The sequence below is a fragment of the Condylostylus longicornis genome, unplaced genomic scaffold, assembly GCF_029603195.1.
Source record: "Condylostylus longicornis isolate FDR11 unplaced genomic scaffold, ASM2960319v2 ptg000085l, whole genome shotgun sequence".
Classification (NCBI taxonomy): Eukaryota; Metazoa; Arthropoda; class Insecta; order Diptera; family Dolichopodidae; genus Condylostylus; species Condylostylus longicornis.
In genome coordinates this window covers 1,224,948-1,251,307 of record NW_026578053.1, presented here as the reverse complement: position 1 = coordinate 1,251,307, position 26,360 = coordinate 1,224,948, and the positions used below count along the sequence as shown (strand labels likewise).

At 20.7% G+C, this 26,360-nt stretch overlaps 1 protein-coding gene across 1 annotated transcript in view; it reads right to left on the bottom strand.

Moving 5' to 3' along the window:
• Positions 1-14,578: 14,578 nt before the first annotated feature.
• Positions 14,579-26,360, bottom strand: part of LOC129613661 (cyclin-dependent kinase 14) — a 137,598-nt gene continuing 125,816 nt past the window's right edge. The window contains exon 11 of the mRNA XM_055527817.1: positions 14,579-16,353. Within this exon, the coding sequence (XP_055383792.1) occupies positions 16,289-16,353 (65 nt within the window). The 3' untranslated portion in view covers positions 14,579-16,288. The remainder of the gene's footprint in view (positions 16,354-26,360) is intronic.

The following is a 26,360-nucleotide window of genomic DNA, read 5'->3' as shown; positions in this document are numbered from 1 at the left end:
GATTCTAAATAAAATTATAAATAAAATAGAAAAACATCTACAAAATCAAATATTTCGTAAAAGTATAAGATATTAAGGTAATCATTTATATTAAATTTGATTTTAAAATTTTTGAATCATAAGAATTGAAATTTTTTTGCAAAATTTTCCTACATAGTATAGAAATATTACAAAATTTTTAAATTTGGCTTCATTTCTTAAAAAAAGACTAAAATTAATTTTTTTTTTTCTAAATTAAAATTTACAAAAGTGCGAAATTTTTTTTTTAAAAAGAAAAAATTAAATTGAAATTTTAAAATTTTGTTTTTGTTTCGTTCTTAAATTGTATAAATTTTAATTTAGTTTCTCTCTCTTTTTTTTTTTTTTTTTGGTTTGTCAATATTTTCCCTTTTTCATTTAATTGAATTTTAAGTTTTAAAACATATAACTTTTTTTTTATATTTATAATTTTTAATATTAGAATGAAAAATTAGAGTGAGAAAAAGAAGCAAAATAAAATATTTTTAGCTTTTTCTTTCAGTATTGATTCAAAAATATTTGTATAATTAAAATTTTTGTTATATTATTTTTATTTTAATTTAAAAATTTTAACCAAGATTTCTTGTGTTATCAAAAATAATTGTAAATTGTACTAATTTCAAATAATACAAAAAAAAAACGCTATAACAATATTATTAGAGCGTAATTTGAGCGAAATAATATAAAAATTTCGCCGAGCTACCAACCATCACAATTCAATTAAGTTTCTCAATTCCATTGAGTAAAATAATATAAATCAAGATTATTGAGTACTTAATTTAATGAAATTTTATGGAGAACATAAGGTCATTCAATGTGCTATTGCATTTTTAATGTAATCAGATTTTATTGAGTTCCGACTTTTTCGATTGAATTCTACTTTTAGCTCAACTTATTCTTAATTGAAGTGTTTACACTATGCATTTAACTTGAGTTTGAATTGCTTGTAAATTTTTACAAATATTTTTGATCAACAATAATTAGCTAGCTAATTATTACCTAGCTAGTTAGTTAAATTGGTTTTATGTGCAAATGTATATGTAATAATGTTTACATACTGTTTATATACAAAGGGATTAATAATACAAATTAAATAGAAAATATTTCCCAAAATTAAAAATTTTTTTTTTTTACCTTTTTTTTGTTACATTATTATTCTTATGTTATTTTACATAATATACATTATGTAAAAATAAATTAATGTATACAAATATTAAATTTTGTATTTAAAATAACAAACAAGCAAAGTGTAAAATATCTAAAATTATATTATACAAAGCTGTATACAAATAGAATAGTACTATAAGTAAATATAAAAATGCTATTATTAAAAATTTTAACATTTTTTAAATAAAAAAATTTTTTGAACTTAAATTTGTATTTCAATTCAAAATACAACAACAGAAACTAAAAAAAAAAAAAAACTAAAAAATTTAATTTACGCGTGTCTTAATAACTATGGACGAATTTTCGTTTACGGGATGGGACGTGCAGTACTTTTTTTTTCTTTTTATTTTATTTTTATAATTAAATTTTTTATATTTTTTCAAAATTATTTTCATGCATTGTTTTTTTTTTTGCATTCTTGTTCTTTTCCATTTTTATATAGTGAAATAAATTAAATTTTAAAAAAATTATTTTATTCTTTTTTTTTTTTAAAGATATTGCTGTTTAAGTTTCGTTAAATCTTCGTTAAATTTTTAATTAATTTAACGAAATTTCTTTTCTGTTTTATTTTTTTTGTGTGTTAATTCTTTTAAAATATAAATAAGAGAAATAGTTTTGTATATAAAAGTAAAAATGAAAAATAAAATGTTATTTTGGTGCTTCGTTTTGCAATCGTGTTTGTATACGAAAATTTTAGATGTAACATATGACGTGTATGTGCGTTTAAAACGTACAAAAATGTTATCGATGATTTTTCGTTAAAATTTTTAATTGTTAACCTGATTTCTTTTAATTTTGTTTTGGTTTTTTTTTTTATTTCACTTGATTCATTTTTATTTTGCTGTTAAGTTTTTTTTTGTTTTTTTTTTCTTGTAGAATTATTATAACATTTTGTGTTTGTTTTTTTTTTTTTTTGTTTAGTTAAAGGACGAATTCAGTTTTAGTGCATCTAAATTATAAATAACAAAAACAATTTAATTTTAAATAATATATTTTAATATTAGTTTTGCTAATTTAACTATTTAACGAATATTATTCGTTAAATGCAAATATTTTGCATGTATATATATAATAATGATAATGCAAAATAATTTAAATACATATATTAAAAAGTAGCGAAAAATTCAAGCGAGTGCTAAGCTTTAAATGTTTTTATTTTGTATATACATTTATACATATATATATAATTTGTATATATATAGAGGAGGGAAATATGTTCGTTCAATAATGCTTTTTTTTTGTTTTTTTTTTTGTTTAGGTATTTATACATTTTAAATAATAAAATTTAAGTTTACAATTAAAAAATGAAAAATTTTAATTTTTGTTCTTGGTTTCCTTTTTCTTTTTATACAAGTACAATATAGGTTTTCATATCAAGTTTATCGAAAAAATGTTTTTAATAAAATTTTTTTATTAAATAGGGAATGCGGACTCTTCTATTACAGACACTGATTAAATTTGTTTTTTTTTTTCTTCTTATAGCCTTATTAATTTTTTTTTAATATTTTAAATATTTAAATATGTGTGTGTGTGTTCCATTCATATTTTCTTTTTTCTAAAATTTTCATTTAAATTAATTCTGTATTATAATTTTAATTATTTTGTTTTTTTTTATTAGGATCTACTATAGAAATTAACAATAATCGTACTTTCTTTAATTTTTGTGTTTTGTTTTTTCCTATTATAGCTTTCTATTAAATAAATTTTTATTTGATATTCAGTTTTTAATAATTTCTGCCATCTAAATTACAAGGATAGAATATTAGATCAAATTGGAGAATGGAAGGGTATAATAATTTTCTTTCAGTTATCGTGTATACGAATAAAATATATGTAAGTAAGGTATTACAAGTTGTTACAATAGATTTAGGCTGCAATAGTAAATGTTAACTGCAATATTGCTACGAAAGAAAACTAATTTTAACATGTTAATCGCCATGTCAGTCATATTATGTGACCCTAAGAAGTTCTACATGAGCAATGTAATTCATGCATTATGTGTGACATAAAAATTAGTGTTTTTCCGGGAATTTTGGAAAAAAAAAATTTTCCTGTGATACATTAAGTTTCCTTGATACATTTTTAAATAAATTACCTAATGAAGTTACCATTGCTCATGTGAACATTTTTCTGATATTATCGTGTTGATTAATGTGTTAATAGTGTATCGGTGGCTACACTATTAATATAGTGAAAATAAATTTTAAATTTACAGTTTAAGCACAATATTGTAGTTGATTCATTTTTTCAAATAATTATACAATGATTATTTTGAAAGCAATATTCGGATCATGTGGCACTAATTCAATCTTTGCAATATTTTGATGGAGATTTTATTAAAAAAATCATGTGCATTGAAATTTTTTCTTTTGATTTTGTATACAAAGTTCTATGTTTTTTTTGTTTTTGTTCTCTATGTTATTGGAACGATAACAAACCAAAAAACTATTCTGGAATATTTCTACTATTTTAATTGTTCAATTATTCATAATAATTCTAATATTCTAAATTTACTTTTTCATAAATTTATTTTTTTGTTTTACAATTATAATAGTTTAAGTTTGTAGGTAAAAAAGTGTTTTTTTTTTTTTTAAATTTTTTTTTTGTCTACTAATTATTTTGTCACGTTTTGTTTGGTTTCATCAAAAAAAATTTTTTGATTTTCTTTATTTTCAAGTATTTTGTTTTGGTCATTTAAAATTAAAAGAAAATTGAATACCATTAAAGTGATTTTGAAAATGTTTTTAAGAAATTTAATTGATTATTTTTTAATTAAAGCAAATAAAATTCAATTTCTATAAATTCTAATATGAGAGTAATTTCCAAAAACAAAGTTCAAATCTAAGAAGAACAATCAATTTTATAATCAAAGCAATATTATTTTTTGCATATAATTAGGATGAATCGAGAATCGATCCTCAATTTAAAGTTTTTTATTCATATCGGATCTTAAGAATTATACCGCAACATCTCAAAATTGTTAATTTTAATAATTGTAAGCGTAAAATATTACTCTATATTTTTCCCCTGAAATCATATAACCAAATGTCAAAAATTACCGCTTTTATTTCGGACTTTTTTAAGAATGTGCTGCTTATTAAATTTTATACAATATTTTGTGATACTAAAACTAAATTTAATATTTTAAATTAATACTGCGACATATTGAAATAATATACGATTTTCTCAATATATTGAAATAGAACAAGTTTTATAAAAGAAATTGAGATTTAAATTGCTCAAAAATATATAAATTAATAAATGTTGCGGTATTCTAAAGGTTCAATATGTAATTTATAAGAAACATGATCAAAAAAAAAAATCTTTAGTATTACAATTTTAATTATTACAATCTTAAAATTTTGAAAATATTACAAAATAGCTAGAAGCTATTGAAAATGTAAAGTAAAAGTATTCAATTTCCAATGCTATCAAAACGCTTAAATACCAAAATACTTAAAATTTTAAATTTACACATAAGAAGTTTGACTTTGAAATCAATATTTCTTTTTGCAAATATTTTTTTTATTTTCAATAGGGATCAATATTTTAAATTTGGCTTCTAAAGGTTTTTGATTTTTTTTTTGTTCTAATACGATCTAATTGTTAAATTTTCTTTGTTTTTTGTTTTTTTTTTTAAATATAAAAAATTTTTCTAAAAAAAGAACCGAAATTCGAACTTGAATTGGGTAAATTGTTTTAAATTTTTTTTTTTTTAGATTTTTAATATATTTATTTAGTTTAGTTTTTAGTAAAAATTGTATATAATAATATTTTATTGTAATATTTTAATTTATTTTCATTTTTAAATTTTAATTTCATAATTTTCTGTTTGTTTCGAGATATTTGTTTTTTTTTTTTTGATTATTTTATAATTATCTTTTTTATATAGAAAAACTTCAACAATATTTTGTTTTTTTTTTGTCTGATTAAAAAATTTGTTATGTTAATCATTATAAATATGGTGTTAATGTACATAATTTATAATATTGTGTTTTTTTTTTTATTATATAATAATAATAATTTTAATTTAATTCATTTTTTTTTTAAGATATTTTCATATTTATCTAAAATTTTGTTCTAAAAATTTGATTTTGTTAATGAAAACAAAATTAAAATAAAATTTTTTATTAGAATTTAGTTTATATTTTGAGGTTTCTGATATTTTTGTTTTTCATATTGAATTTAGAAATTTTTTTGATTATTTTCTATGAGTAAGTTTTAATTTAGTAGTGGAATAGATATAATTTTAAAAAAAAAAAATAAGATAGAAAAAAGTAAAAGAAGAAGCTGCTAATTTTAACTTTTTTTTTTTTTTTGTAAAATTTTTCTACAATATTTAATTATATTTATTTTAGATTAATTTATTGAATAATTATATTTTAATATTACAATATTAAATAGTATTATTATTTTTATATTAAAATTATATTATTTTTTAATATAAATTTCATATAATATCATGATTGGATGTAAAATGGATTTTTGAAGTTTGGTTTAAGTGTTAATTTAGTATTTGATTGTTGCTATAATAGTTTTGTCATTTAGAGTGTATACAATTGAAATAAATCAAAAATATAAAAGTTTTTTATTTATTTTGGAAATTTTTTTTCTTTTGAATAAATTAATGCAATTAATATTCTAAAAACTGACAATATTAATTAAAATTGGTTAAAATTAAGTTAAATTTTATTTTCAGTTGTGTTGTTGATTCATTTTAAAACAGTTTATCAGCAAAAAATGGTGGTATTACGGTAATTTAAATTCAATGTAAAGTTAATAATATCATTTCTACAAAAATGTGCTTTATTGTATTACATTCTGCATTTTTGATAATTCAGTTCTAACTTGATACTACATATATAGTTAGTTTGACAATAAAGAATTGCGAGCGTTACTTAAAATATGTATTTGATAATGCAGCACACAATTTCACAGTTTGTTTTAATACAACAACTGCATGTTAAGATTTTTAAGATATACGCGCAACAACAAATCAGTTTTGATTTTATTGCAGCCAAAACTATTTTGTACTAAAAACAAATAATGTCGGATTTACAGGATTTATTAGAATAAATTTCTTTTAAATATTGTTATTACTTTATTAAAAATTTTAAATTTCTATTTCAGTGAACTGAAAATAATAAAATATTTAATATTGTGGTTTCTTTTTTGAAACTTTAAAAAACACATGAAAATTTTAGATTTTTCAAACTTTTTTTTATACTAATGTCAAATTTGTTGTATTAGCGTGTCTTTCTGATATCGAAGTTATTTAAATTCTAAGTTAGAAATGCGAAGACATATTGCTTTATAAAAAGCATCAATTATTAAAAACAACTAAATTGCAATTATAATTAAAAATTAATTTAATTACATAATCTATATTATTCGCTAAATTAAAATTTAACTAATAAGAGAATGAATTTTCGTTATACTTTAAATACTTATATGTAATATGTAAGTATTACGGTCAAATCATTTTATTTAATTGTAGTATTTTAGAATATCTATTTTTTATATTTTTATTTTTTTAACTACTAAACTAATTATAGCAACAATCTTTTTTGAATTAATAATTAAAGAAATATGTAACTAGTTTACATATTTTTGATTTTTTAATTTTTTTTTAATTTGAATATTTTTAAAAATATAATTATAATATTATTTTATAGTATATGTATATACTGAATTTGATGTGATGCAATTTAATTTTAATAATTTTGTTTTATGTTATTTATTTTATACTATTAAATTATTTATAAATTATTATTGTATATTCTATTAATTTATTATTTAAAGATTTTGGAGGAATTTGGTTAATTTAAAGAAAAAATTTCTAATTGATTTCAAATAATTTTTTTTTTTAAATAATAAATGTAATTTTTATAATTTTTATTATATTTAAATAATAATAATAATAATTTATTATATTTAAATAATAATTTTTGCTATTAATGATGGGACCTTATTCTATCACACATATTCTGTTAGTTGTATCACTTGGCGAATGAAAATTTTGTGATTTTTTGGAATAAAATCAATTTCGAAATTTGAAATCTTGAACTGAAAATCATAATACTATAATTATCTATCATACCCCATTATCTTAAGTGATGTGCCTAACAGAATATGAATGTATATTTCATCTTTTTATGTACAGAATGAAAGGAAAGTAAGAAAGTATACCGTATTAGTAATTATTTTTCTAAAAATTTAAGTGACTATAAATTCATTCACTTGTATTAACAATGTAGAAAGAGTTGTCTGGTTACATTGAAATTGTCTTACAATAATACTAATAGAATTCTAACAAAAATTTGTATAATACGAATAAAGATTCTTATTTGAAAATAATTAACTTAACAAAAAGATGAAATACAGAATGTGCCTCATATAAATAAATAAAAATATATAATATTTTTTTCAGAATAGTGCAAATAAATATTTAAAAAGATTTTTTCAAATTACAAACAAAAATATTCTTATTTAGAACAAAAATTATGGTTGTTATTTTTTTTTCAATTTACAAGGTGTTTTTTTTTTCTTATAATTTTCTTTTTCTTAAATCAAATTTTTGCTTCGGCTCTCGTGTTTCTTTTTGTAAGTTTTAACTTTGTTTTTATCGTATAAATTTGTTCAAATTTTCATTAATTAATTTTTTTATTTCTTTTTTTTTTTTAAAGACATATCACATTTTAGTTTTTAATTCAAAAAAAAAGATTAATATTTTAATTTTTAAAACAAAAATTGTAGTATAGATACTTCGCCTTTTAAAATATAAATTTTAAATAAAATATAATAATTTTTTGGTTAAATTGCAAAAAAAAAAAAGAATAAATTAAATTTAAATATTTTAATTATAATTAGGATTATTAATTTTTATTTAAATTTAAAATGTTTTATTCAATATTTATAAATTTTGTTTTTTTTTTTTTTTAAGTTTTCATTTAAACAGTGCCTTTCAAAAGTTTCTTAGATATATGGTAATTATGTGGTGGTAGTTAGTTATTTGTAAAAAATAGTTTATATTTTTTTTTTTTTAAATATTTCGGAACAAATACTCGTATATTGTTTTAATTTTTTGTCTACTTATTTTGGGTGTTTTGTTTTTGATTTTGGATTCGCATTTAATATGTGCATAATATATTTTTAAAGAAGTTCATAATATGTGAAATAAAAATTATTAAATTAATTAAATAAAAAAATAAAAACTAAAATTTGATGTTAAAATAAATAAGATTGTTTGTGTATTTTGAATATTTTCTTAATACATTGAAATTTCAGTCGAAAATTAATCATAATTCGATGTTTTAGTTTTAATATTCTTGTTTTTTTTTTTTATTATAAATATACATACATATAATGAATTTTTTTTTGTGCACAAATATATATAATTATATAAATTCTCTTTTAAATTTAAATTTTTGCTTTTGATTTTTTGTTTTTTTTTTTTTAATAATTTTACATTTTAATTATGTTTTCTTTTCTTGTTTTGCTCAGAGTTCCCTAATTTTTGTTTTTTTTTTTTATTTGAATTTTGTAAATTTAAATTTTAAATGGGTATTTTATTTATAGAGAATATAATTTAATATAATAATAATTTATATATAAATAATAATCTCTTTGTTTTTGAAATTTTTTTTATTTTTCAATAATTTTAATAAAATACAATATTTTATATTTTGTTTTTTTTTTTTTTGTAATTTTAAAGTCGCTTTTCTTTATATAATAATTGTGAATTTGTGTGAATTTCTAAAATGGAAATTTCATTTTTTAATAAAATTTTGTTTCTATTTTATTTTATTTTTGTTTTTCTGGTGTATAAAACTGGTGCAAATTTTCCTGATTATTTTTTTATATAGTTATAAATATATTTAGTAGGTATTTTTTTAAAAATATTATATTAATTAATAATTTGTATTTATTTTTAATATTTTGTTATTTTGTTGCATAATTGTTCAAGTTAAGAATCTTAAGGGAATTTTTTTTAATCGATTCTAGAATGATGATTAAATTCTATTGGAGACATAATAATTTTTTATTTTTAAAAAGGGAATGAAACATTATCACTCTCTAAACATAATCGCCCACGATTAAGTATTCGGGAGAATGAGAATAGAATCGAAATTTTACATTCTTCAGGATGCAAGTATGGTGTTCCAAAATTTTCCCGAATTCGGATGCATTACAAATTTGATTAATAAAAAAAAAATATAAATATGGATCCAGTTTTGTTTTTATTTAATGAAGAAAATAGATGAGTGAAAAATAAAAAAGAAGAATAATTTTGTGTGAAATTAGAAGAATAATTCTGTGTGAAGAGGCAAATTTTTAGATCTTCCTGATTCCATGAAAATTAAATATTTTAAGAAAAGTAACTTCAATATAAAAACATTTTAGAATAAACAATAAAATTTAAACAAACTCGTTTAACTTTATATTTTGAATGATATTCGACATAAAAAGAATTTAATCCGTTACAAATTCCCAAAAAAGAGAAATACCGGAACACCATTATTTATTTTCGAAAATTTCATTTTCATGGAGAATACGTTTATTATGCTTGAACACCAATATTCCTATTCTCCTGTCATAGTCTCACTTGGATACATAATATTAATTTTTAATTTAATTTACAATGAAAAATAATAATAATAATTTATTATAAATTGGAATTATTACAAAATTTTAAGTATGAGAATTTCAATATCTATAAGAATTACGGTAAGCAACATATAAAGCATAACATATCAAAGAACTAAGAATAAAAATGTAATTCAAATCAAATTAATTAATATTTTCTATTAGAATGAAGATTTTTAATGTGCTTATTGAAAGAGTTGCTGGTTTGTTTTGAATTCTAATCGGGGTTTGTAAAATACTGCAGAATGTATAAGTATTTATGATTTGAAATATTTTCTACTATGTATTTTAATATAATTACAGTATTATTCAATATAATTAGAACTACCTAATTATTATTTTTTTTACCTAATTATTTATTCGGTATGTTTAATTTTATTTAAAATTTCTGTAATTAGTTAAAATAATTTTATTCTGTTAATTTTTTTTTTTGTTTATTGCGGTGTAAGGTTGATAATATTTTTAGTTTATGTTTTTGTTATCCTTTTTTGTTTTATTTTTGATTAACGTTAATATTTTTATTTTAATTTAATAGTCCTGTTTTTTTTTTTTGCTTTTTTTGTGATTTTTATAAATAAAATATATTGTGTATTTTAATTTATATTTTTTACTTTACCAGATATTAATAATATATATTCACATTTTTGATTATAAATATAAATATATATATATTATATTAATATATACATAAATATATGTACATATACCCATAGATATCTATATATATACATCCATATATATACATGTATATCCATATATGTATATATTTATATGTATATATTCATATGGAGATAAATTTAATATTCGCATACATATATATATATATATATATATATATACACATATATATAGGTACATATGCATATGCATATATACATATATATATGGATATACATGAATGTGTATATATATATCATATATATATATATATATATATATATATATATATATATGTGTATATATATATCATATATATATATAAATATATATATGTATATATATATCAAACACATAAATATATATATATAAATATATATATGTATATATATATCAAACACATAAATATATATATATATATATATATATATATATATATATATATATATATATATATATCAAACATTATAGTCAAACAAATATGATTTTATTTTATTGGGAACTTTGATTTTGTGTTTCGTTTTTGAAATCCATTATTGTTAATTAAATTTACTTTTCTATATAAATTTTTTCAATCACAATGTTACTGTTGTTTTTAGAACATAAAATAAAATAATATTATACAATAAAAAATAATTTAAAATAATTTAAAAATTACTTATAATTTAAATTAAAATAATTTACAAATAAAAATTTTTAATTTAATTCCTAAATTAACATTTTAAAAAATATGTTTTTCTATTATCAAATTTTTACGGTCTGCCGAATTGAATAATAATCAAATTGAATTTGAAAATTTATGAAGATATCGGGGCCCAATTGTAAAACAAACATCTTTATTTCTACTTCTGCTAATACTTTTTGTATTAGTATGGTTAACCATACTTTTGACTCTTAGTGCAACAAAGAAATTACTATTTTTTGTATAAACAGAATATGTAGTAATTTTTATTATTTTAAATGTGGATTTGATAATGTTTGATTGATGAATATGTTAACTGTTGGAATGGCAGTGATTGGGTGAGGTTTTATATTTTTTTTTCCTTATACAAAGAAATATACATAATAATGATAAGACACTTCACAATAATGATATTTTTCATGAAAATTTGAACCAGACTCAAAGGAAAAGGAAGCATTTCAATTGAATGAGTTGAAGCTGCTATGTTGTATGCTTTATGATGACATTTATTTTATGAATAACAAAAATATATTGTCCTTTTTAGAATTTAATCTAGTATTTTTCGGATATAAACCAGTTAATATTTTTTCAGCATCTTTTGATATTATAATGAGTGTGTATTTGGTGTCTTTGTAAGTGAATTGCTGAACTTTTCTTTTTCTTGAATTTTTTTTTTTTGAATTTTGAAAAACTAAAAATAAAATAAAAATATTAATAAAATAATATTGAAATGAAAAATTTAATAAAATTATAAAAATAAAACAAAAATTATAATTTTCAAAAAATTATTTTTATTTAAAAAAAAAAAAAAACATTTTTTTTTTTTCACCTTCTTATCTCATTTTTTTTTCTCTCTTTTTCTCTCATTATTCAAATTATAAATTTTACATATTTTAATTTTTTTTTATTATTATTTCAAATTTTTATAATTACTAAAATTATTACTATTACTATTATCAGTTATATATATATATATTTTTTTTTGTTATTTTTATAAAATAAAAAAAAAATTTACTATACAAACAAAAATTTTACAATAATTTTTGAAAAATTTTCCACTTATTGCTTAAAAAAAAACGAATTAAAAAAAATTTTTTTATAATATAAAACATTATTAAATTCATTGTGAGAATTGATTTTAATTTGAGGTTTATAATTAAAATTATTAAATAAAAAGCAGAAGAATTAAGAAAATAGAATTTTGTTAGTGTTGAGTTTTATTCTTAATTTTAAAATATTCTAAATAACAAAAATTTAGTTTTAATTATAGTAATGTACAAAGGTGTTAAAATTAATTTTGATATTTAAATTTTGCATCACAAAAAATTTAGAATAGAAAATTTACAACACTTTTTTTTTTTTTTGTAATTTAAAATAAAATTCTACTTAAAATATCGAACTATAAATTTAAAAATCAATTCTCATTACTAGATTATTTATTAAAATTATTATTATTTTAATTCATTTTCAAATTAAAATAGAAAAATTTAAAAACAAAAACTTAAAAAAAAAAAAATAAACACATTTTTATATTCTATGGTACTAAAATTAATTGAAATTAAAACAAAAAAAAAAAAAAATGTTACAAATTTTTTTATTAACATTATTTAAAAATTAAGACAAAAGAAATGATAATTTTTTTTTTTTTAATAATTATACTCGTACTATCAAATTTAATAGTTATTAGTTAGAATTTCAATAATATTATTTTCATATATAGTCGAAATTCATTAATATTTTTTGTTTTTTTTTTTAATTGTTCCTAATTATTGTAAATAATAATAATTTCCAAAATAATTAAAAATTCAAAATAAAAATTAACAATTTTAATCGTAAGCCTAAATAAAATTTTGTGGGTATAAAGGGTAAATATATAGGGCGTATTGCTTTTTTAGTAATTTGAATAATATTAAAAAGCAAATAAAGTAAAATATTGTTATTTTAATTTGATTATTTTAAATTAGGTAATTATTTCATGGGTTTCAATTGTATATTAAAAATTTAAAATCATCGAAGAAATTTAAAGAAAGAAAAAATCATTAATTTCATAAATTTGAAAAAAAAATATTTATACTCATTCAATTCCCTTTTATTCGGAAAAAAATACTTTTAGTTTAGATAATGTAATTCGTGCACAACATACGCACTTTAACAAAGCTAATTTTCTTCTATGACTCTAATATTAAAAAACTTTCAGAAAATTTGCAGTTAAATTATGCACATAATTTTTTGTTTTTATTACAATTTGGGTCAGTATAAAATTCAAAAATTTGTAAGAAATATAAGGTTTTACACTGAAAAAAAGAAAATTTTAAATAAAAAAACTAATAAATTGTGTAAAATAGTCTGGAAATAAAATTTTTTTAAATTTTTTAATTAGAGAAAAATAATTTTTTAGTTGTTCTAATAATAATTTTTAAATCTGTTTTAAAATAAAGAGCAACATTAATTGTAGTTTTAATAATAGATGAACTTTCATTAATTAAATTTAATGAATGAGTTAATCACATTTATTCATATTAAAAATTTATTTGAAATTTATTAGAGCATAAATTCAAGATTTTGCTTATTAACACCAATGAACTATTGAATAATGATTAAATTATGAAATATTGAATATTATTGGACAAAAATAATAAATTGGTCAAAAATAATCTATTTAATTTTTAAAGAAATTAATATTAATTCCATTTATTTATGTTTATAAAATGCATACATATTTGATTTGACTAAAAAATATTTTATTTTTTTATTTTAAATTCAAATTGATAAAGTAAAGAAATTGAAATTCAATTTATGTAAATTAAATAATTAAAATTACAGGAGCGACTGGAAAAAATATATTAAAGTCCCCTAAAAGTATGCAAATTATAATATCACTAACAAGAAAAATTAGGTACAATTTCTGCTGATAAAGAAAATAAAAGAATTTTTTTGTTATGGTCTCTTTTTTTTAATAGCTATATTTTAAAATAACAAAAATCGTGGAAAGAATAATAACAAAAAAAAATAAGAAAAAAAAAACAAAACTAATTTTTTCTTTAATTTTTTCGAATTGCGAATCACTTGGATATTTTTGTTTTTTTTCTTTTTTAGTATTTAAATTTTATACATGTACTTTATATATCTTTATATGTATATATTATATATAATATAATTTTTTTTTGATTTCTATTTATTTTCTTTTTTTATTGTTAAGTTGAAATTTCAATATATTTTTTTTATTTTTTTGTTAATTATTTTTAATTAATATTTAAAAATTTAGTTTATTTTTCTCTGTGTATTTTTGTTCCTATATTTTTGTTTTTCTGTATTATTATTCTGTTCACACTTGTATATATATATACGTATATATATATATATATATTTATATTTTATAATTATTTTTGCAATTTTTTGTAAATTTTTCTTTATTTAATTTTTTCTTTTTTTTTATAATAATTGATTTTTCTTCCTTTTTTTCATATTTATAATTGTGGTTGAAATTTTTTAATTATATTATATAATTAAATAAAAATCTTCTATATTTATATATATGTATGTATGTATGTATAATGATGATACCATATTTGATTTCATCTTTTCATCTGTCTTTATTCAAATTTTGTGTTTTATTATTTGATTTTTTTATAAATTTGATTTTTTAAATTTTTGTTTGTTTGTTTGTTTTTGTCTTGAACAATAATTAATAATAATAATAATTACAAATATATTTTTACATAATATTATTATTATATAATATGTAAGTCTATACATACGAGAAGTAACTAAAAAATTTTTACTTTATAAATATAAATTGAAATTATATATATATATATATATATATATATATATATATGTATATATATTTATATATAATATAAAAAAATAATAATTAATTTTTGTATTTTTTTTTTTTTTGCTTCTTTAATTTTATTTTCGAATTTAACTAGAATGTTTTTACTATTTTTTTGTTTCTTTTATTAATTTTTTTTTTATGTTTAAAATTTTCTTACATTTTTTTTTTAATTTTTTTTTAATTTTTTATTTAATTTATCGCTTTATTCCTTTATTTTAACACTATTTATATTTTATATTTACTTAACCTCATCACTAGATGGCATTTTAATATTTTTTTTTTGTTTTTGATTTATTTAAACTTAAAAATTATAAATAATATGGTATACAATGGGTTTTTTGTTTTGTTTTCAAATGTAAAATAAAAACAAAAATAAATTTTTAAAAAATAAAAATTATATTTTTTTTTGTACCTATATTATAAAATTTATGATGGATTTTCTTGAATTTACTGTATTATGATTTGTTGGTGATTTTGTGTGTTTTAAATTTCCCAATTTACTATTAAATGTTTTCCTAATATGCATATACACACAGCCAAACTCCTTTTCCTCAAATTCTCTGTATGTAATTTTAATTATTCATTAGAATCCAACAATTTTTTTACTGACTTGGCTTTTTTAGTTTTGAATTTTCTTTATTTCAAAATTATTTCAAATATTTCGAAACTATTTGTGAATAATGCAAGTATTATTGAAGTTCTACTGCATATACACATATACAAAAACTGTATATATTTTTATTATTTTAAATATTTTTATTTTTTGTTTATATTTTAACATTTGAATTAAATGCAAATAAAAATTAAATTAAATATTTTGTAATTAAAAAAAAAAAAAAATTATTTAAAAAGTTTTTGTTTTTTTTTTTTCTGTATTTTATTTTCCAGTAGTTGATGTTGTCTTTGTCATTAACTGTTATTCTATCTTCTTCTTTTTCTTCTTATTTGTGTTCCATCTGTGGCAATTACTATTTAATTTTTAAAATCGAGTATGTAGTAGTGTTTAAAAGTAACTTTATATATTTTGTATTCCTTAATATTGGATTGATGTAAAATGTCAACATTTTAATATTTTGAACATTTTCCGTTTTTTTTTCTAGTTTATGTTAAAAACAAACATAAAAAAAATTATTAATTATTTTTTTTATTATTATTAAATAATAATAAAATAAGAATTTTTTTTTGTTTTAATTATTTTATAATTATTGTTGACATTTATATATAAATGACGGTTAACAATAGTGACGGACACCATCTAGGGAGAGAACTTGCTTTAATTTTCATTGTTTTTGTCGATTTGGTTCTGGACATAAGAATATGCCTTCTACACTAAATATTGACGTTTCTGAAATTAAAAAAAAAAAAGAGAAAATAAAAATGAAAATTATATAAAAAATTTTTTATTTTATTATAAATATAATATAGAATTAGTTATGTTTTTTTCCTTTTTATTACTTGGGCAAGAAAATTCCTCCACCCCAGCCACCATATCCCACTTAAAATACCCAGGTCCCAAGCAAAAACCCGAAGATATCTCTCAGGGAGCTGGATGTGAGCGCTCCCATATTAAGGGAGCTCCTCCCCAAACCATCTGCATCTCGTGACAGCCAGAACAGAATGTACATGGTTGTCACCCCGCCCTCCTACCAGAACCTACACAAAAGGGTGTCCGATTTACCTAATTTGTGCAAATGATATTTTACCGCACAGTCACCAGTGAAGAAACCAGTAATTGTACGAACTCAATTTCGGTCCACCCCAAGCAATTTTGAGCAGCCACTTTCTCAGCAAGATAGAAGGAATAGTTTCACATGACGACATCCCTCTGTAGCCCCCCACTGAAGATTTGATTTCTCCCCAAGCGGGGCGTCAAGTTTGCTCCAAATGGCAGTCCACAGAAGGGGACGGGTCGAACGAAAGGGATCTCAGATGTTACTATAATTAATTAACATATTAATTCGCGCTATAGATCCTAATTGCTTATAGACTTATTAAGCAATTACGATAAAAATTTGGAAAATATTGTTCAATTTTTAATTTATTATAATTTTTCCTGACATTCGAATATTTTTTTTTGTGTAGTAGCCTTTTATACTCGTAACCTAATGGAGAATAACATAAATGGAGAAAACAATTATTTACTGTGATATCAGATGTTCAAAATTACTGCTCTAAAATTTCAAATCGTTTATTATGTTAAACATTTTTAAATAATTAAATTTATTTTGAGAAATTTCGTTAATAAATTTTAAATCAATTTGCTTTAAAGTCAAAGCATTTGTAATTATCTTCGCTAACTCTATTATAATGTCAATGTATTTGACATTCCATTAGCAGCAAAATTATAAATTTTTAACCATCAATAAGTAATTACTTGAGTTTTATGTCACAAACCACACATTATTTCAAATATCCTTATACATTTTTTTTATAATTACATTGAACAAAGCTATTTTCTCTTGCATAAAATTATTTTGGTATCACATGTGTTCGTTCTTAAATTGCATTTCTCAATTATTTATCAAATTTCCTAAATAAATGAACGTTTATCCGACAATAAAATGTAGCCAATAAGTCAAGTATTATTTGTACTAGAAGTGGAAAATTTTTATTCTATACATACATACATAAAGTGAGATCATAATATAATTTTTAGTAGCATCATAATATTTAATCACAAAAGTACATATGTGTTACATTATTCACACAAATATGCAGTTATATATTATGCAAATTCTGTGAATAATATCAGTATTATCTATATGGACACACTTTTTCAGAAAAACACTGGAAAAAAGAGAACAAAATTATGTAGGTGAATAATAAAAGAATTTATTTTGAAATTCAAATATGAGATATTTAAATTTACATATTATGCATTTGTGTACGTAAATATTTATTTCAGCTCAGAAGATTAAATGTAATTTATAAACCTAAATAAAACCCAATACTGCCAATATAATAAATAGTATGCAGGTAGAAATTGCATAAGAGCGAATAAAAAAAGAGAAGAACACTCTTCAATATTTTGATAGTGGTATTTTTTCATTTTAAAGCTTATAAAGAACACAAATTTTCATAGAATAATTTTAGAATAAAAATTGTTGTAAGTTTGAGTTACCAGTTTTGAAGTGGTACATATTTTAGTATTCCGAAAAGCTATTTCTTGCTCATATGTAATACCGGTTAGATTGCAGGAGAATTCCTTCCGATTACTAAAGACAAAGAGGCGAACGGATTGGCATATTACGGATAACTTAAATTGCTCATATAATTTTAGGGACTGTCTTCTTTCTGCTACAAGTTGTCTCTTTATGATGATTAGGCGGCAGGTGTCAATGTTAAGAGTCGACGATTGAAATTTATTTACAATCAATATTGATTGTAAGAAGGAACATTTAATAATTCGATCAAATATCAAGTTTCATGATACCTATGCAATTGGCGTATTATCTCAAGAAAACGCTTCAAAAATTGAGATAAAATAAATATTTGAAATAAATATCCATACTTCCAAAAATCAACCCGTAAGGAAACAGTATTCCAAAAAAAAAACGATGCTTGTTGATCTCCTCCTTTTCTGAGTTCTCGCTTCCTTCGCTGAGTTCCTATTGTACTTCTTCTAAAGAATTCTAACCTTCCTCTAATATGCTCCATTTTATACATGATAGTTATTTAAATTGCTAATAAAATTAAATATCCTGGTTGGTGTCACTCAAAATGTTTACAATAAAAATTGAACACAAATTTTTGTCCAATATTTTTGTATGTGATAAAGATTTCTTGCAAAAAAAATTTTTGTTTTCGAAAAAGTTACAAAAATTTAAAATTAAAATCGATAAAAAAAATACCATAAAATCTTTTTCATTCGATGACTGTGGGCGTTTATATTAATTCGATATATATGTTTTTTTATATACTGCAGGACATATTGGACATTAAAATGTACAATGACAGATTGAGTGTAGGTGTAGTTACATGTTCATATTATTATATTGAAACATCTCTACAAATGCTATTTTTATTATTTATATGTATACCTATCTATATAAAACCTGTAAAACTACATATATACCCAAATTATACTTATATACATATATACTCGTATAAATACAAAATGCATATAAAAACCTCATATGTTCCATTTTAAAGTTTCCATTTTCAATATACCATAACATTATATATAAAAAAAATAATCATAGTAGCTATTAAAGGATTAAATATAGTGGATAATTTTAATAATGGAAAATGGAAGCGTGTAGTGGTTTGGTTAACAAAAATATGGTTAATATTATATTATATAATATAATAGAAATGATGGGGTTCAGATGATATTTTTAGAGGAAAATGTTTTAATTAATAATGTATAATGGTATAATTTTGACATTGGTTGTTATTTACAAGGATGATTTAATTTACTGAAAAATTTTCATATCTAGTATAAAAATTAAATGGAGTCGCAATATCAGTCAACTGATATACATAGATAAGTGTACTACAATAATTGAAAGTATGTATATGAAGTATGCATTCAATAATAATATGTTTTTTCAATTCTAAAACTTTAAACAAAAATTGGTTAATAAAAAATTTTATATATTTTATAACCGAGAGCATTTGTTACATAGCTTTTTAATTATTTAAAGGCTTAATATAAATTTTATTATTATTAATAATTATTGTAGAAGATTTAGATTAAATCTAATCAGATATGAAAATATTTAAAAATTTGTAAGTAAAATTCTTAAATTTCTAATCATATAATCTTTTAGTAATTAATTTATTAATGCAAGTATTAAATTTTCTTGCAAATTCAAGAATATTTTTGTACTATTTTTAAGAATTCATATTTTGATTAATAAAACTTCATTAATTTACATTCACATTTCTATAAATATATTCCAATACTTGTAACATTATGGTAAAATAGAAATATTACGAATAAAATTTTATAAAATAAATACTATAACATATTATAAATTCGGATCAAATCAATTATTTGTGAAATAGCACTTTTCTCTTAAACGAGTGAAAATAGTTTTTCTAAAAAAATAATCTACTTGCTAATTAAATTACACACATACTTTCATTAATATACCAAATAATATGGAAAAGTTTTTGCATACATTTAGGATGATAAAACAATAAATTGGAAAAGACTCCAACATAATGAGCGAGTTTGAAGGTTAAGTAATTGAGTTCAAATAAAAAATTGTATTATTAATGACATGAAATTTGCTGTTAGTTTTTTGCTTTTATAGAAGTTTGGATAAAAGCTTGCAATTTCGAAAATATAAGACGACAAAAATTCAAATTTAATTAATTTCGAATGCAGCAGATGGAAGTAGAAAACATTTTAGACTAATAAAAACAAAATAAATTTTTATTAGTGTGAAAAAGCTTCTAAAATAAAGTTGGGTCAAACCAATGGTTTGTATTGTAGCACTTTTCCCTTCAACAAGTGAAAATTCTGCTTTTAAATACAGTCTATGTATACCTATCACACTATAAAAATTATTTTCATTCATATACAAAACTATTACTAGGATTGCATATATTTAGGATGACGCATATATGCAGTCTTTGAAATAAAGCAAAAATTAACATAAAAAGGGGTTAACATAATGCTCGATTTTAAGGGTTAATTGTGTGAGTTAAGAAAAATAATTATATTTTTTAGTGTCACGAAATTTACCGTTAGCTTTTTGCGTTTATAAAAATTTGGAAAAGCTTGCGGTTTCGGAAATATAGGGTGTCAAAAATTCAAATTTTACGATTTTCAAGAGGTGATAACTTGAGAGGGGGTGGAGATGGAAAAAAAATTTCTTCTAACGAAATGAACTATTTGTTAATGTCTAAAAGCCCCTAAAATTTCAAAGTTCTAGAATATAGGATCTAGAAGAAAAACGACATCAAAAATTTGGAAAAAAAGGACTTTAGATAACGGTCAATTTCAACGGCCATTTTGTTTTTCTAAAGTTTAACTATAGTATACCGCGCTAGGGGAAGCAAGCCGCTGCCTTTCTGCGTTTGCAAAATTTCAAAAATACTTATGGTTTCATTGCAACAAATATTTAAAAAAGGCCATTTTTAGGGTTTTGGGGGGGTATAACTTCTAGAGGGGGGGAGATAGGTAAAAATTTTGTTCTACGAAAATAAGTTTCTAGTAAAGATCTATGTATATATAAAATTTCAGCTTTCTATCTTCAAGGGTGTAGAAGTTTTGTAAACAGACACACGGACAGACGGACGGACGGACGGACGGACGGATGGACGGACGGACGGACGGACGGACGGACAGAGTGAAACTAATAAGCACTTTTTTCAAAAAATTTTTTGGAAAAGTGCTAAATTATAGACTCCTAAAAGTTACTAGAGTCCCCAGTTTTTGGTTCCCAAAATTAAAGAACTTTAATGGTAATTTTGACCAAATAAAAAGATAAAAAAAAATAGCATTTTTATTATGTACATTAAATTTTAGCTAAAATGGTATAGAGGTTTTGGAAGTATGGATGGACAAAAATTAGTTAGCAATTTTTGTCCAATTTATATTAGAAATGTGCTCTAAAACCATAGGAAAAACAATAATGAATGGAAAATCTTTACATTTTCAATTAAAAAATATTGAAAGTAAATTGCAAAAGTTTTTCTAAAATAGCATTAAAATAATAAGTTTTTTTTTTATTTTATTTTAGAAAAAAAAAATAATTAAAATAAAAAGAAAAATTTACTTAAGGAAATTAACTTTTCCATAATTAAAGAAAAATAATATTAAAAAAATTTTTATTTATTGGAAAATATTTATTTTAAAAATTGAAAAAACTTTTTATATATTGACAAAATAAATTTTCGAATTGATAGCACTGCAAGTTTTATAAATTTGAAAAAAAATATCCCTTTGAATTTAAACCGGAAATAACTGAGAAAAAAAAAGAAATTTATAAGGTCGACGGCACATCAACTTGTCGCATTTTATAAATTTTTCTGTACTATTTAAAAAATTTTTTAAAAATGGCTTTTATGGTCTTCTTTAAAAAAATTAAGAAAAGCAGGCGTTTTCAGTCAATATAGGTAATAAAATATAAAAATGGCTATGTGAAGGTTTTCAAAACATTTCCGAATTTAGTCAAATAAAATTTAGAAATAGAAAATTTCATTAAATTTCATTTGTTATTTTCTTAGATATTGTGTAAAGAATCTACCATTAGTGAAAAATTAATTTTAAAGTCCGGATTAGCCTGAAAATTTTTTCTTTATAAAAACTTAAACTTAAATTTTGAATTCCACATAAGAAATACTTAATAACTATCACTCAGAATTAATTATTCTCAGAATAACAATTTCCGTTAAAAATATATCAAAAATTTAAAGGATTTTATAAGGACTTGAAGGATATTTGTAAATAAATAAGTATTATTATCATATATTATATAATATTGGAAATATGGTTGTACACTTTACCACGATTTCTTAGAAATATTTATAATATCTACATGCAATATATATACATATATATATAAATATATATATATATATATATATATATATATATATATAATATATACAATATATAAAGTGCAGATACATCGATAACAATGGTTTTGATAAATTGAACGCCTAAAATTTTTAATGTGTCTATTTAAATTTCTTGATAAATTGACCGAAAAGGGAAAACTTTTTACTCATATTAGTCTTATTAGAGAATCTATTGTTATAGGAGTATGCGTTCCTATATTTATCAGTTTACATTCAGAGCCCAAATTTCTTTAATTTGTAAAATTATTGAAAATATTTGAATTATTGTTTCAAAATCAACTAAATTCTAAAAAGTAAATATATTAATAGATATTTGCTTTACGCATATGTTAATATTTTTTAACCGTGCTAAGTTTTTTTTTGTTAGCAAATTACGTAGCCCCTGAAATAATGTAATCATATTTTTAAATATAACCTATAGCTTTTATATAACAATTTTAATTGTCGGCTTTATGATATTTTATTTAAATAACTTTAATTATAAAATTTCTTAATCCTTGGCTGCAAAATCTATTACTAGCCCAATTAAAAAATAATACTACTATTTCAAAAAATATGAAATATTCCAATTGAATTAAGCCTTTATTTTCAAAATATCTAAATAGTTTTTGAAGTATATTAGTTAATTTGTTACAATAATAATAAAATAATTGATTATCTAACAAATTGGTATATTTTGATAAGTTTTACAAAAAAATCTTTGAAATTTTCGATTCATTTAATTCACAAAATTTATACAAAAAAAAATATATATTAATAATACATGAATGATTACTTTGAAAAAATTTGAATAATCAAATGTAAATAAAATCGAATTGAATAAAATCCATCTTATATAATCACAAAAGCTAGACAATTGTACAATATTCTATATAGTTAATAGTACTTTAATAGTACTCATATACTCTAAAGAGTATTGTATGGAATTCAAAAACAAATCAAAATAAAATTTTAACAAAATGGAAAATATTTTAATAACTATATTGTTTAATTCTTATTGTATATAAGATTTGTAAAACCGACAAGAAATTAAACTCTTTTAATATCAAATCTCTAGAATAAACAGGGTGTTCGCGATTCAATGTCATTCAGGGTGATAGAATGACTTCAGATGAATAAATACAACTGCTGACATTTTACTTTTTAGGTCCTTGTTCTCGAGTTGTTGGGCGTCAAAGTTGGAATATATGAAAACCGTCTAAATTTTACATTTTTTGTTTATATTCCGGGAACATGACAGATAGAGTCAACTTTGTATGATAATTTTCAAGCTAATGAAATTCTTAAGAACAATAGGGCCCAAAATGTAAAATATCAGTGGGTATTTTTTATTCGTCTAAAGTCATTCTATCATCCTGCTTCGGGAATACCATCGAGTATCGGGCACCTTGTATACCATAATTATAAAAACTATAGCTATATTCAATTATTATAAAATTTTGAATTGTTTTTCAAGTTTAAAAGATGCAAATATAATTAAATTATTTTCAAATTTACAATTTTTCTTAAAAATAAAATAAATATTACAGACGATAATAATTTCGATATAACTATATACATTTTACGATATATATAGAGTGAGTGCATATAATATCCTTTATTTCTTATACATCCTTTCAAAATTTTCTTCTTTTCTTTTATAATATTTTATTGTATTGCGTTTTTTTTTCAGTTTATCATAATATCCAGCATTAAATGATTGGAAAAATATGATGAAGAAGAAACTTTTAGTCTGCTTTATACAGAAGAATTTTCTTTTTTTTTTTCCAAAAAAAAAAAAGTTATGATTGAAAATGAATTATGAAAGAGAAAAGGAGATAAATGAGAAGAAAAATTTTGATTATATAATCTTGAATTTATGGATTTAGTTGCATGTATTTTATATTTTTAGCCCTCCTCAAGTGTATTAGAATAAAGATGCACAAGTTACTTAAGGCATGGAAAGAAAAGTTTCTCTTTTTTTTTTTGTAAAAGTTTTTAAAAAATTTTCTTTATTGTTTTATTCGTGTTTTGTTTTAGTTTTGTTTTTTTTTGGGTAAAAAATTCTTTTGTCGATTATTTACATAAGTTCATGAAAATTTCATGACTGATTTTAATTAAAAAAAAATCTGATGTGGTCAGCACATAACCGACCGCATTGTGTATTGTCTAGTTAAATGAAAGTGTTACAGAATATTATAAAAATGTCTGTTAAATACTTCTTTCCAATTTTTAGGACATTAGTAAGCTTATAGTTAACATACTTAGAAAAATGTAAATTTTGCTCTTAGTAGAGTTTCGCTTTGTGCTACCCGAATTTCCTGAAATGCTCGCCAGTTAGTTTCGGTAACAACCAGAACTCAAATATCAAATTTCAAGAAATTCCATCAATTTGTTCTGTGGATATGGTGAAAAATGTAAAATCGGCCCGCAAATCAGTTCTCGAGCCCTGATCTTTCCAAAAAAGTTATATGTTCATTGGTTTAATATGAGGAATTCATATATTAAATTTCAATGAAATCGGTTGATTATTTCTCTTTATATACACAAAAGTGTATGTTTGGCCCGTAGTAAAAGTCTAGTTGCCGATGCCTGATCATTCCAAAAAATTTACATGTTCATTGTTTTAATACGGGTAATTCATATATTAAATTTCAATGAAATCGGTTGATTATTTCTTTTTATATACACAAAAATGTATATTTGGCCCGTAGTAAACGTCTAGTTGCCGATGCCTGATTTCTTCCAAAACATAAGAAGTTTTGCGGACGGTCGAGCTGAGCTTATATATAAAATTTCAAGTAAATCGGTTGAATATTTTCTTCAAAATGTTCAAAAATGTAAAACAGGCCCGCTAAAAAGTGCAGTTCCCGAGGCCTGATATATACCAAAAGTTGATCGATCCGTGCCATGGTGAAAACAAACTTACATATAAAATTTCATCAAAATCGGTTCAGCCGAACTTGAGATACACGCGTGCACACACAGACCGACAGACGGACAGACCGACAGACCGACAGACCGACAGACCGACAGGTTGCTAAAAATAGTTTATTTACACTTCCCTACTATGGAGAAGTACGTTCCCACCGAAAACTCGATATGCAAAATTTGTTGCCATCACATAACCTACCTATTGTTTACACAATACGGTCGGTAAAAAAAAATTAAAATGAAAACGAAAATTGTCATTTAACTTTTTTTTTTTTGAAAATTGTCTTGAAGAAAAAAAAAAATTTTGTTAAAATTGTAAAATTTTTTGACTTTTTTTTTTTTATTATTTTTTTCTCTTTTTAAAATTGCATTTCTGTCAAGGAAGAATTTAAAGTTTTTTTTGTAAATTTTTAAAGATAAAAATTTTATTTTTCATTTTATTTAATAGAGAATTTTTATAAGAAAATGGCATCACTTTCGTTTAATAAATTTTGAATTTGATTTCCGAATATTATTCCTGATTAATTAGTAATTGACAAGTTGTAGCAGGCTTGTTCAACTAACGATTATAAATATCGGGTCTTCATTTTAAATATCATTAGCTTAATCTTATTCAAAATTTGCAATACCTCTTCTTTTGATATTATTAATATTTAGGTGTTAATACACCGTCACAAATTTTAAGTAATATTTTGATTGGAGAGAAATGTGGTTATAAATTTCATTTTAACGTCTTTGTTCTTTTTTCTGGCGATTCATGAATATAAATGATGAATTCTTAAAAGAGCTCACCCTTCAATTTATTTCTTGTCATAGTAGAAAAAAATTTTCTCTGTGAATTGTTCTCTTTTTATGTAATAATAGACAATTCCAAAGTAATAAAAAATTAAGAACATCAAATTT